The sequence below is a fragment of the Nycticebus coucang genome, chromosome 19 (genome assembly GCF_027406575.1).
Source record: "Nycticebus coucang isolate mNycCou1 chromosome 19, mNycCou1.pri, whole genome shotgun sequence".
Taxonomy (NCBI): Eukaryota; Metazoa; Chordata; class Mammalia; order Primates; family Lorisidae; genus Nycticebus; species Nycticebus coucang.
This window is the reverse complement of record NC_069798.1, coordinates 12,386,863-12,404,219: the sequence shown is the minus strand read 5'-3', so window position 1 is coordinate 12,404,219 and position 17,357 is coordinate 12,386,863. Positions and strand designations below refer to the sequence as shown.

Below are 17,357 nucleotides of genomic sequence, written 5' to 3'. Positions count from 1 at the left end.
CCTTGAATGGGGAAACCTGGTATCATTCTTATAATAAAATGATTCTTTTCTTCTTCTGGATAGGTGCCTGATAATGGGATTGCAGGATCAAATGGGAAGTCTATCATGGCTCTTCTTTTGGGGACACTGATCCCATTCATGAAAACTCCACTCCATGACCTAATCACCTCCCAAAGACCCACCGCCTGATACCATCACCTTGGGATCCAGGATTTCACTATATGAATTTTGGGTATTCATATGAATTTTGGGAGAACACAGATATTAATACTACAGCACTAGGCAACAACTCTACGGCCATGTTAGATGTGAGGCTTCTTCATAAGACTTGACTTTTGAATCACTCCTTGGATGGGCAGTGCCTGTGGCTCAAGGAGTAGGGTGCCAGTCCCATATACCAGAGGTGGCAGGTTCAAACCTAACCCTGGCCAAAAGCCACCAAAAAAAAACCATGAATCACTCCTTGGGAAGCCAAATTGTGGTCTTTTGGCTCTGGAGACCTTCTAAGGTCATCAGGCTATTTCTCTCTCCTTCTACCCAAGGTTTTTGATCCATGGAGGGGCCATTGTTCTTCTTAGAGACCTGAACTTTGGATATTACCATGCTGATCCTTCTTTCTACAATCATTGAACTCATCTTTTTTTTTTTTTTTTAAGTGGAGGATAGTGTTTTTATATCATCCTACATTCCTTCCCTCCCCTGTTCTTTAGTTCATGGTGTAAACTCACTGAGTTGTCCAGGATCCTAATCTCTAAGAAGTTCAGTACATTTGCAAATATTTCTTTCTCAAGTCCATTGCCTGCCACAACCCAAAAGCTTTGTTTCCATGTCTTGGCTTCACTCTAGGCTCTAAAATGTCTAATCAGGAATCATAGGTGAATGATAATTTTCTGTTTTTACTTCAGCCTCTGCATTTCCCCTGAGAATAGTATGTATAGAAAACTGTTTTCATTCTGGTTGTTCATTTCTTCCTAAAAATTAACATGAAAAGTTCAAGATCAGATTGAATACAGATGAGTTTAGAATTATTATTATTATGATGAATTATTTTGTCTAAATGACAAAGGAAAGGGAAAGGGCTCAAGAAAGCAGCAGGAGAAACCTTAGATAACATCTCAAGATCCCATCAATGCATTTTTGCCTGTGAGCAAACTGGGGCCTGAGAGGTCAGGAGCTGGACACTGAGAGAAAGACCAGGACCACGTTGGGGTGCAGCATGGCGGGTTGGGGACCCTGCCAGGTCTACCTGACTCCAAAACAAACACCACGGCAGCGGGGAGTTTTAAAAGGAAGGAGTTTTTTGCTTCAACAGTTTCAAATGCTGCAAAGAGGTTCAGAAAGGCTGGATGAAGACAGAGGCTTTTATGAACAGGGGTCTCTCCTCTGCCAGAGCTCTGGTTTGCCCCAGTGCTGGGCCAGGCACCATGCTGGACTTCCTCCCACTGGAACATGATTGAAGGCTCAGAAAGTCTTGATCCTGAGGCCAGATGCACCACCATGGTATTGCCGATTGTGAGGAACTCCCAAGGAGTGCTGTGTCCTAAGAACATTTTATTCTGGATGTCCAAGAGGAGAAGGTTCTAAAGACTATAACCTCAACAGGCACAGACAGTACTTGACTGTTGGATAAGATCCCTGGGGAGTAGTGGAAGATGCTAATTTGAAGAAAATCGCAAAAGAAGCTGTCAAAGTGAGTGGATAAGGGGTTTGAGTCAGGGCAGGAGGGTACCCTCAGGTTCCTATCGTGAAGAGGAGACCCACACTTTAAAGGGCTATTGACACTGGGGACAGGCTAACAATTACCATCTATGAAAGAATTCTTCCTTTTTTTTTAATTTTTGCAAACTTTTCTAAATAAGTGGCAATTTATATATAAATACATCTAAATTCATATCTAAGGAAGTTTGCAAGCCCTCTCTAGCTGTGTAAGCAGAGCCAAGCAAGCCAAGTCTTTGTCATCTTACCCTGGGAGGGCTGTCTTCTGCCTTTGTCTTGGAGGTTTTTATTCTTGTTTGTTTCTCTCCCCTACCCCAACTGCCTCCTAAATGCCCAGGGAGTGTTAAATTTCCAAGGCAAAGGGCCTCAGAGAGATCTGTCCCCTCAAGTGCCTCAAGCCCTCATGTCTTTGTGGCCTCATACTGGGGAGGGAGAGGGCAGAGCAGTTGCCATCAGTCACACCAGTGGAACAAGTGCCACTCTGAACAGCAGCTTCTCTGAACAGACTGTGTCTGAGTGGAGAGGCAGAGGGTGGGGAAAGGCTGGCTTCTCCTGGGGTGATGAACCTGTGGGTGTTGGCTTCATGTCTCTTAGAAACAAATAAGAAAAGCCTGAGCTCAGATTCAGGGAAGATCAGTTTAGGATTCCGTTTGTTACTTAGTTCATCTTGAGTCCTATTTTCTGGTGTGATTTCTAGATGCAAGGCACTGTGGCAGTAAAAACGTCCAGTAGGAGAGTTGCAGCTCCTGCCTCAGAGGCGTCCATCACCTAGAGAGGAGTGGGATGGATGCCTATGCAGGTGACCTTAATACCCTGCAGAAGGCCAGTGCCTTAAGAGAGGCATGAGAGTTTAAAACATTGTTTCTGTTGACGTTTTCATGGGAGGATGAAGCATTCAGGATGGAAATTGTAAGGAGGACTGAATTTCCTTGAGTGGAGGCGTTGGAAATGAGTGTTCCACTTGGGAAACTCTGTATTCTTGCCCCTCTATGGACAAGGCCACCTTGTTACTGGAATTTCTTTCTTTAGTAGGTCCTTGGTCTTGGGGATTTGACGAATGAACGTGTGGACCACAGATTAGTGGTAAGACAGGATTTTATGCGACAGAGAGGAACACAGAAGGAGGAGGAAGCACCAGAGCTTCTGTCAGAGGGAAAGCCCCAAGTGGGGTGACTCCACACGGGTCCTTTGTCTAGAGTTACAAGGTCTTGAGAAGTACATTCTGCCAGGACTTGGTGGATGGAAACACTTTCAATGTCAAAGAGTGTCATTAACAAATAAATGAATGCAGTCCCTCCAGCTCAGTGCCAAAGGTCAGGGTGTTCCCTTCGTGAAATTTCTCATGCCTAGGAAAACTGGGGTCCCCTGTCCAGCCTGGAATGGGGGAACCCTATCAACCTGATATTAGAAGCTGGTCCCAGTTTATTCCTTTGCTTTGTTTTTGCCCCAGGACTGCCTGAGGCCTCAGTTATGGTATGACCTTGAATATGGAAATAAAGAATGTTTTCCTAGAGGATGCTGACATTGGCCTGGGGGAAAAGGATAAGAAGTAGGTCCTAGGAAGACAGAGATGGGGGCAAAACAGGCTTTGCATGTCAAGGAAAGAAGTAAAGTGACCAAGGACTTCTTAGTGCTTCAGAAAACCAGACATAAGGGACAACCACAGTGAGAAAAGAAGGGCGTGTTCTGTGACTGTGTCGAGAGTGTGACTTGAGGGACCCACGTGGAGCTATGTCTGCAGCTGTTTGCTTCTATTTGCACATGCCAGCACCTGCCAGTCACCCAGGGGATCCAGAGGGGAAGGAACTCTCGGCACACACCTTGAATTCTCAGGAGCTCAGACCTGCACACTTGGACTCTTCTGCATTGGAGGTGGCCTTGTCTCCTGTGTGGCCACATGTAGAGGCACAAAGTTCTGGTCAGCGGGACTGGAGGGAAGCAAGGCAGGGGTGCAGCTGAGTACTAACACCCAGGGGAGCTTATGTGGTGGGCATTCCAAACTCCTTGTTCCTTCCCTGGACTATCTCGTTAAAGCCCCACAGAAGGTCAGTGGGGTGGGCCATGGAGAACTCTGTTCCAAGAAGACAGGGGTGCCAGATCTGCAGGAATTAAAGGACAAGAGGGTGCAGGGGCACTGGTGGCTGCAGGGCTGGGCATTCTTTCCAGAAGCCTGCTGGTGGTAGGGGGAAGCAAAAGGGTAGCAATTTAAAAGGGGAGAATAAAATTGTCTTAAAATATTTTTTCTCATTCTGCTTTTTTTTTTTTTTTTTTTTTTTGCAGTTTCTGGCCAGGACTGAGTTTGAACCCACCACCTCTGGCATATGGGGCCAGCGCCCTACTCATTTGAGCTACAGGCATTGCCCAAAATATTTTTTCTCTTATTAAAATTTTTTTGGAGAATGAGAAAAACTGAGGGGAAGGGGAAGAGGCTGAAGACACCAGAGAAGGGCTGGGTGAAGTGGCAGGTTCTTGGAGGAAGTGGTGGGATGGGGCCTCTCCATGGTGCAGTGAGGTGCTTCTGGAAACTGGCATAGGGGTTGGGGTGGGGATGGGGATACAGGTGGAGGAAAGTGCTGGGGTCCAGGTGACAGGGGCTTCTTCCTCCACAAAGAAGGAATGCATAGGTGAAGGTACAGAGAGATATTCAAGTGGGAGGAGGGAGTTTGAAGAGTGCATTTTAGTTGGCCTCAGCTAAATACAATGGGAGAAACAGCTGTGTAGTAAGAGTGACGGAAGCATGGAGAGTGTTATGGCTGAATCATGGTCCCTGCAAATTCATATGTTGGAGTTCTGACCTCCAACATCTTGGAATATGACTGACTGTATTTTAAGACAGGGTCTTAAAGAAGGGATTAAATTAAAATGAGGTCATGTGGCTGGGCCTGTGCCAATATAACTGTGTCTTCATAAGAAGAGATGAGGCCACAGATGCATAAAGAAAAACGCCCAGGGGAGGACATGGTGAGCAGGTAGCCATCACAAGCCAACGAAAGAGGTTTCTGGAGAAATAATCCTGCTACCACCTTGATCTTCCAGAGCTGTGAGGAAATAAATTTCTGGGGAAGCCATCCCAGCTGTGGTGCTTTGCTATGGCAGCCCTCGCAAAGTCATACAGAGAGGAACCAAAGGCTTAGGAAGTTCAGGAGAAACTGCCCAAGGCTGACATCAGGTCCATCACAGGGAGCGGGAGGAGGGTGGAATGGTCACTGAGGGGCAATTTGTGTGCAGATGAGGTCAAATATCATGAATGCAGATTGGACCCTCTCAGTATGGCTCATATGAGTCAATATGTGTGTATGTGTGTATTTATAAACACATGGTGGCTATCAAGGGCTCATTCATCCTCCATTTGGAAAGATGGAACTTGAAGATGTTTGATTAAAAGCTTGGGTGGTGTCTTAGCCAGATTGGGCTGCTATAACAAAAGTGCCATAGTCTAGGTGGCTTAAACATTTATTTGTCATAGTTTTTTTATTTTTATTTTTCATTTTTACATATACACATTTATTAGGTTTCCATTTTTTTGCCTTCACAAAATTAAAAAGGCTTAAAATTTAATAACAATGTTTAAGATAAGGACTAGAAACAAAACTGTTTGTCATAGTTTTGAGGCTAGGAAGTCTAAGACCACAGACAGATCCAGTGTCTGGTGAGGGCTCACTTCCTGGCTTGCAGGCAGCCACCTTCCTGCTGTACCCTCACAAGGCAGAGAGAGAAGGGGGAGGGAGAAAAGGAGAGAGGAAAAGAGCACTACCGTTTGTGTCTCCTTATAAAGGCATTAATCCCATTCACAAAAGCTCTACTATCATTACCTTTCCTTTAAGGGTTTGTGTGGTATTAATTTTTCCAGTGAAATCAAAATTAGATTTATATTTAGTAGTTTAATGATTTTGGGGAAGGATCATTTAAATTTTCTTTTTTTGTTAATACACTTTCACAGATTTTATAAATAGACTTTTTCAGATGTCATATTCTGGTATTTTGTTCACCAAATGTGGGGAACATGTAAAAGTGGTCACATTTACGCTTATAAATGTAGGCCCCCAAATCCCCCTCACAAGAACTAGAGGCCACTTTTGGAGAGATGCTTCTTTGGGTGAAGTGTTTCCCTCACAGGCTTTTGGCTGACGTTTGCCTTCTCTCTCCCTATCCCTTCCCCATCTCTTCTACCAGTGTGATAGCTTTGGGGTTTATTTTGCTGCAGGTCATGCAGGGAGAGGTAGAAATCCTGCATGAAGGCCGTGGTCTGTCTCCCAGTTAAGACAGGTGCATCCTGAGTGGAAACTCAGGCCCAGATAGGCAGGAGAGAGGCACTTCAGAGGGGGAAGGCTAGATGCAAAGGGGTGCTCCTGAATGGGGACTTTAAAAGTGACATCTGGAGGCAGCTTGGCACTGGAAAGGGAGGAGTCCAAGAGACTTATTTCACTGGGATCCCCGGCAATGGCAAGCTCTGGTTGTCCAGGGATGCTGGGCACCCTCTGCGCCTGTTGGCCTTTTGCACTGCACTAGCTGCTAGTGTAAAGCCTGGCAGATTTCCAACCTTATCTCTGCTGGGCCTCAGAGAATTAACAGGAAGGGATTCGGTCACATCGGGGTGTGAGTGTTGAAGGAACAGCACTTGGCTCCCTGCCCGTGATGAAGGGATCAGTCTAAGAGTGTGAAGCTCGGGGGATCATGTCAGGCCCTGTGGTCCCGGACACTGTCCTTCAAGTGCTAATCTTGGGGATTGTTTTTTTTCCTTATGAGAAGTAGCATTTTCTTACTGAGGAATAACACATATAATCCCTAATGCTTGGTATGAGATCATTTCTCAGAGTAGCGAAGGGAGGGGGACCCTCAGGAATGAGACTCCAGGGCTTGCTCAAACATTGCCACATGGAGGTGACCGTAGCCGGTCAACCATGCCTGCATTTCTTTGGTGCCAAGTGCCTTGGGCGGGAGGGTGGGGCTCCCGTTGGGAGGTGCATTTCCAACCCGTGCCTGGACACCCCACCAAGTGCAGGGCTCCTGGCTCTAGGCACCTTCTGTTCCAGGGGCCCCTCAGTGAGTTGAGATAGAGAGGAAGGAAATTGTCTGCATAAGAGAAGGAAAGCAGCAACCCCAAGCTTCAGGGCCAGTTTACCAAGGAGCCAGTTCTTAATGTAAGGCTCTGGGAAATGCAACCCGGGGGACCTGGTTGCTTGCATGGAAAATGGAAACAGGGAAGAGTAACTTCCAGGGCTCTGTGATTTTCAAACATTGTAACTCCAGAGTTGAAAAGTGAGCACATGTGGTGTTGAGCAGGTGAGTTTTCATACCCTAAAAAGAGTGTGTATTGTGGAGTCAGCTCTTCCTGATCTGCCAGATTCTGAAACTCAGGCAGGGGCGTTGGGGAGGACTTGAGTGGATTTTGAGTGCAGTGCTTTCTCCATGGAAAGAAGGAGTCTTTCAAATGGACTCAAGTTTAAAAGTAACACCTGTGCTCCTAGCTGGTCCTCTCTGTCTCTATTTCTTTCTTTTATTTTTTTTTGGTTGGGGCTGGGTTTGAACCCACCATCTCTGGCATATGGGGCTGGTGCCCTACTCCTTTGAGCCACAGGCGCCACCCCCGTCTCCATTTCTTTCTTTATCCCTTTTTTCCGGGGTCTGTTGGGGGTGTCCAACCTTTACCCACCTCTGTCCTACATTGAACCAATAAGAGCCATCTTGGGCCACACATTAAATATACACACACTACCTGCAGGCCTCAGGTTGGAGACCCCTGATAAAAAGGTGCTGGTCATTTTTCCTGTGCCTGTGGTTTCAGGGCTCTGGGTACCCTTCATCCAGTGACGCTGTAGGTATAGAGTTGGAATTGGTGAAGTTCCAGTATAAAATGGTTATCTCTTGTCAGAACTTGAATTAAATGGCATCTTACAAGACCCGAAATCCTGACTGTTTTATAAAGTGGACCCCAAACTATACATCTGGAGAAAAAGCCAGCTTCTTTTCACATGGTGTTGTCTAAAGGGAGGCACGGCAGTAGTTCTTTAGAAACAAGTTATTAGCTCCATGAAAAATCAGGTCCTGGGAGTCCTATATAACATGGTAATTGCATGTGCTGATTAAGCAAGAGGAAATGATTATTTTGTCCATTTTACTACCTGTGAACATCATGGCGGAAGATTGAAGGTCAGAAATATTTTTTTGGAAGGGATAGGAATGATAGATTTTTAATTTCTGCCTAAGAACAAAATACAATATACAAAGCCCAGAATTCAGCCATTCTGTCCCATATCCCTATGACTCATCCTCAGTTAGTTGGCCGTTTAAAGTTTAGTGTAAGTGCTAAGAAGAGATATATCTGGTGGGTTCTGCGTAGCTCCTGAGAAGTGAGCAGGGCCTGTGAAGAAACCTCTATGAGCACTGAAGCCTGCCCATCTGTCCATGAACCCATTCACGCCTCCGTCCTTCCATCCTTTCATCTGGCCATCACTCATCTGCCCCGTTAGATGCCCTAATAAAGGAAGAACTTAAAAGGATATTTGGAGGATAAATTTCTTTTATTCATTTTGGGTAGAAAAGATTGAAAGATATAAAAAGTTAAAGACTAGTGTACTGCATCAAGGTTTTCCAACTTTTTAACAACAACAGTGACTATCAGATGGAATCACACATACGTGAGATCAACTTGATGTTGTCCCGGGTAATGCTCTGGGATTCCACCTGCTCTGCAGACCCTCTCTTCCCTGCCACCCTCTCAGGATTCCCGGGGCTCTGCCAGCACAGTTCACAGCCTGCTGTACTTTCATATGAAACAAAAACTTGAGGCTGTGGTGTGGGTGCTGGATCCTGGGGAGGTTCACTGGGTTCTGGAGATTTTGGAGGACATGTCTTAGAAGGGGAGGCATGAGCTGTGCCTGAAAGGGGACTCATGTTTGGACCCATGAAGAGGAGGGTGACAACCCCTGTGGTGGGTTGGGGGCCAGGAATTAGAAGAGCAAAGGCCCTGAGGCCAGCGAGTTGGAGTGGGTGGAGGGGGGTGTCAGTCAATGGCCAAGAAAAAGGTGACTCACTTGGGCTGGATAATTGAGGAGAGTTTAATAAAGGAACAGCCAACAAAGATGTGGGAAGAATTTAGGGCAAACAATAAGGGATTGTGCAGACTTTTGGGCTGGCAGCAGCTGCAAGCTTTACTAGGGGCAAGAGGAAGTTGCGACTCCTGGAGCCAGAGAGAGGGGGAGCTGGACCATTTGCCAGGAGATGTGGTGTTGGAGATAGGTCATCCCTGGTGACCTACAGGGAGGAAGCCAGGGGAAGAAACACCCCAACTTCACTCTCTCTTTCTTGTGAGTGCTTCTCATTGTCCAAACCCAACTGGAAGCCAGAAGCCATGGGAGCCTATGACCATCTACCTCCCAAAGCCCAGAGAACAGCAGTCCCAGGTGGGGGAAGGACCCAGAGGGACCAACACAAACTGACTGCGTAGAGAGCTGCTATGTGTCAGCCCCGTCTCAGACCCTGGTAATGTCGTGTGATGACACCCCCCATCACCACAGAGTAGATACGACACTAAGGATTTGTTTATTCTCATCGTCTAGGGGGTGGCTGAGCGTGGCTGGGCTTGGCGGGGCAGCTCTGCTTCTCTCCCAGGTCTGGTTGGGAGAAATGTCATTCCCCTCCTGAGCCTGCTGCCTGGAATGTGGCTGTAGTGCAGACCCCTTCAGACCATGTGGACGAGGGTGACAGCTAAGGGACAGCCACCACACTGTAGGAGTGTGGCTCCTATACTTATAGTCAGGCGCAAGGGAAAGATGCCTCCATTTCATTTAGGCTGCTGCTTTGGTTCTTCACTTCTGCAGCCAAATCGATCCTTATTCCAAACTGAGAGGAACCTCTCCTCTGATGCCTAAAGCAGGGATGACACAGCAAGAGGTACAAATTAATATCGTTTTCAGCATTTATTGGACTAACGGAGCAGAGACAGCGTGATGTCACTTTGTTCCCATATCACCCCTCTCTGTGAGATGATCATCGTCTCCCTAGCCGTATCAGGATAAGCAATGCCAGGGCTTGCTCTTTCCAAGGGCCTAGGGGGAAAGGAGAGACGGGAAGAGAGAAAGTTACTTGCCACTTGTTTGAATACATCTCACAACTAGAAAGTAGAGAGCAGGATTCAGACATGGGCCCATTTGGCTCCAGAGCTCACGCTTCCTTCATTCTACACTAATTAGATCAGACGGCTGTGTGAGAGACCCAGCTACTCTGGAATCTAGGGTGGTTTCTCCAAACTAGACCTCTTGGACGTCCATGGCATTGGAAGGCAATAGACTCTTCCCTCTTTGAACGCTGACAGCAATGGGATTGTTCTAGTGCTTTTATCTGAAGTGTGCAAACCAGGATGCCTTTATCACCTCCCTGGTTCTGTTACCACGAGAGGGTGTTCCTGGTGGCTCATCTGATTACTTGTGCTTGAGAAGAACAAAATACAACATACAAAGCCCAGGCAGTCAGTAAGGTCACGGTTAAAGCACAGGAGACAGCATGACAGAGAGGAAGCTAAGAGGCCAGGGGTTCGAATCCCAGTTCTTGGGAAAATTAACCAGTCTGATCTTCAGTTCTCTGGATAGGAGTTGGTCCTTTGCCTCGTGGTGTGATTCAGTGGGGCAGGGGCAATGAGTGATGATTAAAGAATACAGCAAGCCCTGGAGGCAAGTGTGGGAAGACTGGCCGATGGACAATTCTCCGCTCCTGCCCATTTAATGTCCCATTTGGATAAATTGTTGGAAGGAGCCCCGGCTCTGGATGCTGACTCCTGCCCAAGTTGCACAGCAATTCCTGCTTTGCAAATCCAAGGCTAATAAGTCGTTGGAGGAGGCTAGAAGCTTGGATAAAATCCTGGACAGAGATGGGTCACTCATATACTCATTCTCTGAAAAATGCGAAACTCAGGTGAGACTGTTGAGGAATTAAAATTGGTTTTCTCAAGCCTGCTTTCTCCTGGCTGTTTGCTGGTATGCTACAGCCTTCTTTGAATATGGTATGTAGGAGGGAGGAACAAGGATGGAAGAGAGGGACAAAATGTTGGCAACAGCTGCCTTGTGATTGAAAAATAAATATGATGCCGTGCCGTTAAGAGATTCTTCGTAGGAGATGGAATTACTGTACAGAGAAATAGTTTCTTAAAGTGACTAAAAAGCTTGTTTATTTCTAAAATTGTCGAGTGTGACAGTGATAAATGAGGTGTCCTATCACACTGCATTTAGAAAGAGTTCTAATACTTTTCCCTGACTCAGGGCCATGTTATGGCAAAGAGGACAAAGCTAGTTTACTATCTAATTCTTTTACTCAATCTTCCATTCGTGTACACAGACACGTGCGCGGACACACACACACACACACACACACACACACACAACCCTCACCAACTACGAGCAACACGAAGGCTTTCATTTGTCTGCCTGGCTTCTCTCGTCCTTTCTTTTAAGATTTTGTGACCGGGCCGTGCACGGTGGCTCATGCCTGAATCCTAGCTCTCTGGGAAGCTGAGGCTTGAGCTCATGAGATGGAGACCAGCCCAAGCAAGAGCAAGACCCTGTCTCTACTAAAAGTAGAAAAACTAGCTGGGCACAGTGGCAGGTGCCTGTAGTCCCAGCTATTTGAGAGGCTGAGGCAAGAGGATGGCTTGTGCCCAAGAGTTTGAGGTTGCTGTGAGTGGTGACACCTTGGTACTCTGCTGAGGATGACAAAGTGAGACTCTGTCTTAAAAAAAAAAGAGTTTGTAACTGACCAGCTACACTCACCTTTCCCTCTCTACATTCAGTATCTCTTAGGCCTTTCTGTAGGGCATCCAGTGCAGTGCCACCCAGGGTAATGCGAGGTGCAGAGCTTTTGGCCTGGAAGGGGACTCAGATGAGAAGCGATGCTTCAGCCAAGTCTTAAAGGAGGTGCCTTCCAAGTAAAGAGGGCAGGGAAGGAGAATCCAGGTGGGGCATGGAGGTGAGAGTGAGCTTGTCAGAAGGTGCAGGTGGCTGTTTGGCTGTTCTACTCCGTAGGTGAGGGAGGCTGGGGTCGCAGCTGGAGGGAGGCTGGAGATGGGGCTGGGAACCAGGCAACCAGCATCACGGGCTTGTTGCTCCTGAAGAAATGTCCTGTAGCCAACTGGGATACTTTGGAAGATCTTAGGCTGGAGCTAAGAGGTAGGATTGACTCGGATTTGGGGACTTAAGAAAGAGGAACCTTATCAAATCTCATTATCAAAAACAGTGGGGACAGGAATGTGAGCCATGGCAGTTCTTCAACCTGATTCTCAATTTCTTTATTCTCAAGCAGGGACAATAAGTTTGCACGAGGATAACAGAGGTAAGGTTCATGGGAGTGGCATATTTTTAAAGTGTTACTGTTATATAATTTTGGGTCATGAATGAGTTAACACACTTATTAGAAAGATAAGAAAAGATGAGTTTTGTCATCTGAGGCAAAATACATACGCTTGCTACTGTTACTTGTGGCTGTCACTGTCTTAAACATGTTATCTTTTTTTTAAAAATGGGAGCAGTTGTTACTATGATGTCTGCTTCAGCTTAAACTTTGATGCAAACTGAAAGGATAAGCAGGACTGAGTTGATGAACACTAATGACAGAAGAAAGCTTTTCTTTCTTTTTGCCTATTTTACATTCATTTCTTCCAAAGCCATTTATAGAGATGAAAATGTTTTCCATCTTTCCATAGCACATAGCAAGTCAGGTGCCTGAAGCCCTCATCGTACTTCACTAAAACTCTCTTCTCCAGAAGACCGTCAGCCGCAACTGGGTGAACAGAAACCTGATGTATAGCTAAATGTTTGGAAATGTACAGGAGGCACCTCATGATGTGTGATATTCATGTTGCTGTTCGGTATGTTAGGATGGTCACTGATTCCTAAGGAAACATTTTCAAATCTTGGGTGTGTATCTGATCTCACTACTCAGTGGTGGTGTGACTACCCAGGAAATCACATCACCTCTAGAGCCCCAGGTCTTTTGAAATGGAGAGTGTAGTAAGACCCGCTTCAGAGCCCAGGGCAGTGGCTTATGCCTGTAATCCTAGCACTCTGAGAGGCTGAGGTGGGTGGATTGCCTGAGCTGAGGAGTTTGAGACCAGCCTGAGCAAGAGCAAGACTCTGTCTCTACCAGAATTAGAAAAACTAGGTGGTTTATGCCTGTAATCCTAGCACTCTGGGAGGCTGAGGCCGGTGGATTGTCTGAGGTTACATTTTTGAGACCAACTTGAGCCAGAGTGATACCTTGTCTCTAAAAATAGCCAGGTGTTGTGGCGGGCACCTGTGTCCCAACTACTAGGGAGGCTGAGGCAAGAGAATCGCTTGAGCCCAAGAGTTTGAGGTTGATGTGAGCTATGACACCACAGCACTCTACTGAGGGTAACAAAGTGGAGACTCTGTCTCAAAAAAGAAAAATAATTAGAAAAACTAGATGGGCGTTGTGGCAGGCCCCTGTAGTCCCAGCTACTTGGGTGGCTGAGGCAGGAGGATGGCTTGAGCCTAGGAGGTTGAGGTTGCTGTGAACTAGGCTGACACCACTGCACGCTAGCCAGGCATCAGAGTGACGCTTTCTCAAAAAAAAAAAAAAAAAGACCTACTTCAGAGGATTACATGAGATGAGTAGATGGAAACACTTAGTCCAGTACCTGATAAATAATAAGCACTTGGTACATTATTATTAGGGCTAGGAGAAGAACAACTTCAGTACTGACAGCCAGCTCTGGTCTACTCTGATGATGGCATCAGATATGTAATTCCAAGTTTCTTCTGAAGACAAATTTTAATCAACACTTGAACAACAGGAAGAGCATGAGAAAGTAAGTCTGTAAGTCCTTGAGCCTGAAGAGGCATTGGGGTCGAGTAGCTGCCTGCATCACAGGCTGGGTAACTCAGGCCCAGATGTCAGCATGTCCTTCCTGTCTGAACAGACCACAGACAGGCCGGCAGGGCATAAAGGTGCGGAGGAGACGCCATTCCTGGGCCGACAAGTAGCAGGAATAGGATCGTGGCCAAAGCAACACAGTCCACGTGGCTGCAGGAGTGGAAGTCAAACTCTATCTTTATTCTTTTACCATTTTATTTGGGATAGGTAGCAGCATGGCCTGGGAAGACCCTTGGGAGGGAGGAGAGAAAGTCTGTCAGATGGAAATCTTACTTTTGAGCATCAGTTATATTTAATGCCTAATTTCAGCCCTTTTCTTGTTAGATATTTCAACACCAAGTCAAGGAAGACAGGCTCAGAGGAAAGGTTCTTTGTGAGAGTTCAGTGAAGGGGCCAAAGGCTTATTCTTGCATCAAAGCATGCATGTGCCTTGAAGTTATGCTTTTGGAACCTGACTTAACAAACTTCCAGGTGGCATACAGCCGGTTCCCATCTTTCCAGCATCTTTTGCTCATGTGACACCAGACTGTCCCGACAGTATCAGTTCTGGTATGGGTCTGATACGAAGTGTAGTCTCAGCCATAAGATGGGGCTTTCTAGATAGCCAAGCACTCTGCCCTTCCGGGCAGATGCCTCTCCACCAAAATGAAGTAAAAGCACATTCTGACCTGGCCACTCCCTTTGCGTCTGGCCAGGCACACACCAGGAGCACTGGCTGGAGATGGGCTCGAGGCATAGCCCACTTCTCTGAGCCATGTATGTGCTCAGACTTGATCAATACTCGCAAAATCTATCAGGATATTTCTAGATACTTCAAGTGATCGATTCCTCTGAGGAAATGATACATTAAAAATGAGATATGTATACATAGATTCAATTTTTTAAACCACAACTGAAAAAATTCTTTGCCACGTGAGTAGAATTACATTTGACAAGAAACCCTATGAATTTTTATTAGTACCATTATTGTTTTCTTTGGCTCTGTGTATTATACTGTAAAATGACAAAAAAATAAAAAAGGAAGAAAGGAAAATTGTAAAAGGCAAATATTTTGTACAAAAATACAAAGTTTTAAAAGCTCTTGAAGTATATTTCATATTATTACTAAATGTTGTTCTATATATCTGTATGTCTGCATGTTTCTCCTCCATTTGAGATTTTAGAAATGTAAGGTACTGTTTTACACAGTATATGCTTAAGTTCTTCCTATAGCTCAACAACCAATGATAGTCTTTTTCTGATTGGAGCACTCCATACTTTGGAAGATAACATTTGCATAAATGTATGGTTATTGGCTGAGAAAAATCTATGCGATTCAGTCCATGTGCACACTAAAAATCAGCATAGCACTCTGGGGAACATGGCCGTTCCCAAGTCCTGGGGTAATGGCAGCTGGTGAGAAACAGGAGCTGTTGATTTTTTTCAGTAACTGGTTTTCAGTGCTTTTTCCCCCAATCTGGTGGTGAGAAGGTGATGCAATCAGAAAGAAGCGTCCATCGCCTTTGGGCTGTCTGAAAACATGTTCACGTCATTACATCACAGTCCATTATAATGTGGATGATGGTACTAAAAGAGAGAAATAAGGAAGGGCATTAGCTTTTCTTAAAGAAAAAAGAGAAAATACAGTTCAAAAATGGACACATATTTTTGTAGGAAAGATCGTAAAATATATTGTTCAACAATGCTTATTTTTTCCAAGCAATGTCTAAGAGTTCTCATTCAGATTGAGTAAAATCTAAGTTTCCTTTTGAAGAAGCTTATTCTGGGGGAGTCTAGTCCCTACTCAAATCCCAAATGGCCAAAAAAGGCAATAAATGACAAATCTGGGTTGTCACCATCCATTATAACCTCTTGTTTAGATATCTGTGTTTCTCCTTCTCAACTGACACAGCTATAGTAACTTCCTTATATATCTTGAGATTCCTACCTCTAGCACTTGGACCAATGCCAGACACATCAAAGATACTCAACTCGATGATCGTTTCTGGAATGCATATGTGGATAATTTGTGCCCCAGTTACTTCTGTTTACCAACTTTAAAAAAATGGCTTTACTGAAATGTAATTCACAAATCACACAGTTCACCCATTTCAAGTATATAATTCTTTAGTATATTCACAAAGTTGCGCAATTTAAAACTATCTAATTCAGTGTAGTCACAAAGTTGTATAATATAAAACTATCATCACCTCACAAAGAAACCCCTATCCATTAGAATTCATTTCCCATTTCCTCCACACCTGTTCCTCCAACTTTTAAATCTAGTTCTGATGAAGAAAACGAGGATGCCCATTCCACAGAAGGTCATGTATTAAATGAAGCTTTAGATAACTATCCTTTGAAGCCAAGATAATCTCCAAAGCCTGCTTTGGGTCATGAGCTTACAAAGAGCACAGACTATATCCTTCCAGTTTTTAGCACAGCATCTGGCCTATAGTAGGTGCTCAATAAATACACATGGACTCAAATGCTTGGCTGCTTCAAGTGGTTATGTACAGACATCTGTGAAAGACCTAGCACTGGTGCCATATTTTAAAGAACGATTGGCTAACAATATGATAAGATACTGACCCGGGCAAGAGTACTTCCTATAGTATGTTAGGCACATTTATTAGCTTACTTAAGTCCTCACAACAACCCCATGAAGAAAATACTATTATTATTGTGTGAATTCCCTGAGGTTTGTCACTTGACCAGCTAGAAAGTGGCAGGACCAGGACTGGAACCTAACTGCAGAGCCCTGACACTTACTACCTTTCCCCCTTTACTGGGATGTAAGCTCTGCAGCTCCCTCTTAAATCCCCCTACTGCTTACCTGTCTCCCTGTCTTTTTCGCAAATGAAGTTATTGATGTCTTCACACTGGAAATCGTTCCACTGCCCGGCATAAATCAACCCAGCACAGTCTTCTCCTGGCCCATGGCCATGACCCCAGTTATCTGGCTGTCCAGCTTTCCAATTTCTTGTAACAAAACAGAAATTGAGCATTATTGGGCACAGTAATGCAGTGGGCTTCTTTACTCAAGAGCAGCAGAGAAATGTAAAAAGCAAAACTGAAGCATGTTACTTGTCCTGGAATGAAAACGTATCGTTTAAAAAGCAGTATGTGCTCTGATTCAGCATACGCAGCAGCAGTTTTGCAGAGTAATGTGTAAGGCAGCAGCCTCTGCCCTGCAGGCTTGTTTTCTTTGCCACAATGAAACCAACTCTATGAGCCGCTCTGTCACCGTGCAGAGGGAGCAGATCCTTCCTTGACATAGTTAGAGGAAGGACCGTCTCATGTCTGCTGGAATGCTGACTTCTGGGCTCCCTTGTTGTCTGCATGTGCGCGAGTTTACATGTCTTGTAAGGACACGATACACACACATACAGACATACGCTCGCTCTCGTGAGAACTCAGGGCGATCTCTGTGCATTTCAGTGTCTTGCTTCTAACAAGTCAGAGGCAGGGAGAGAAAGTGGGAGGCCCTTTAAATGTTTAACCTACAATTACAACCAGTTATGGCTAAGTTGTAGATGGTTGAGTGCTCTAGAAAGAAATAGTAATTTAGTCTTACTGAAAATGACTCATACATTTCACAATTTCACGGCCTTTTGTGGGCAAGAGATTCTTAAAAACAAGTTTTCTTTAGGATGAGTCCGCTTGGGGCTTGTTAAGTTGGAAGCTGCTGCTCAGAGCAGCACTTCGCCAGCGATGACACGCTGTGCTTGATCTTATTGCCATGCGATGGATCAGATGTGCTTCTAGACTCAATTCTTGAA

At 45.3% G+C, this 17,357-nt stretch overlaps 1 protein-coding gene across 1 annotated transcript in view; it reads right to left on the bottom strand.

Moving 5' to 3' along the window:
• Nucleotides 1-13,755: 13,755 nt before the first annotated feature.
• COLEC12 (collectin subfamily member 12) overlaps nucleotides 13,756-17,357 on the bottom strand; it is a 186,177-nt gene continuing 182,575 nt past the window's right edge. The window contains exons 9-10 of the mRNA XM_053571881.1: nucleotides 16,412-16,557; nucleotides 13,756-15,162 (exon numbers count right to left, since the gene is read on the bottom strand). Coding sequence (XP_053427856.1) covers nucleotides 15,143-15,162; nucleotides 16,412-16,557 — 166 coding nt within the window. The 3' untranslated portion in view covers nucleotides 13,756-15,142. The remainder of the gene's footprint in view (nucleotides 15,163-16,411; nucleotides 16,558-17,357) is intronic.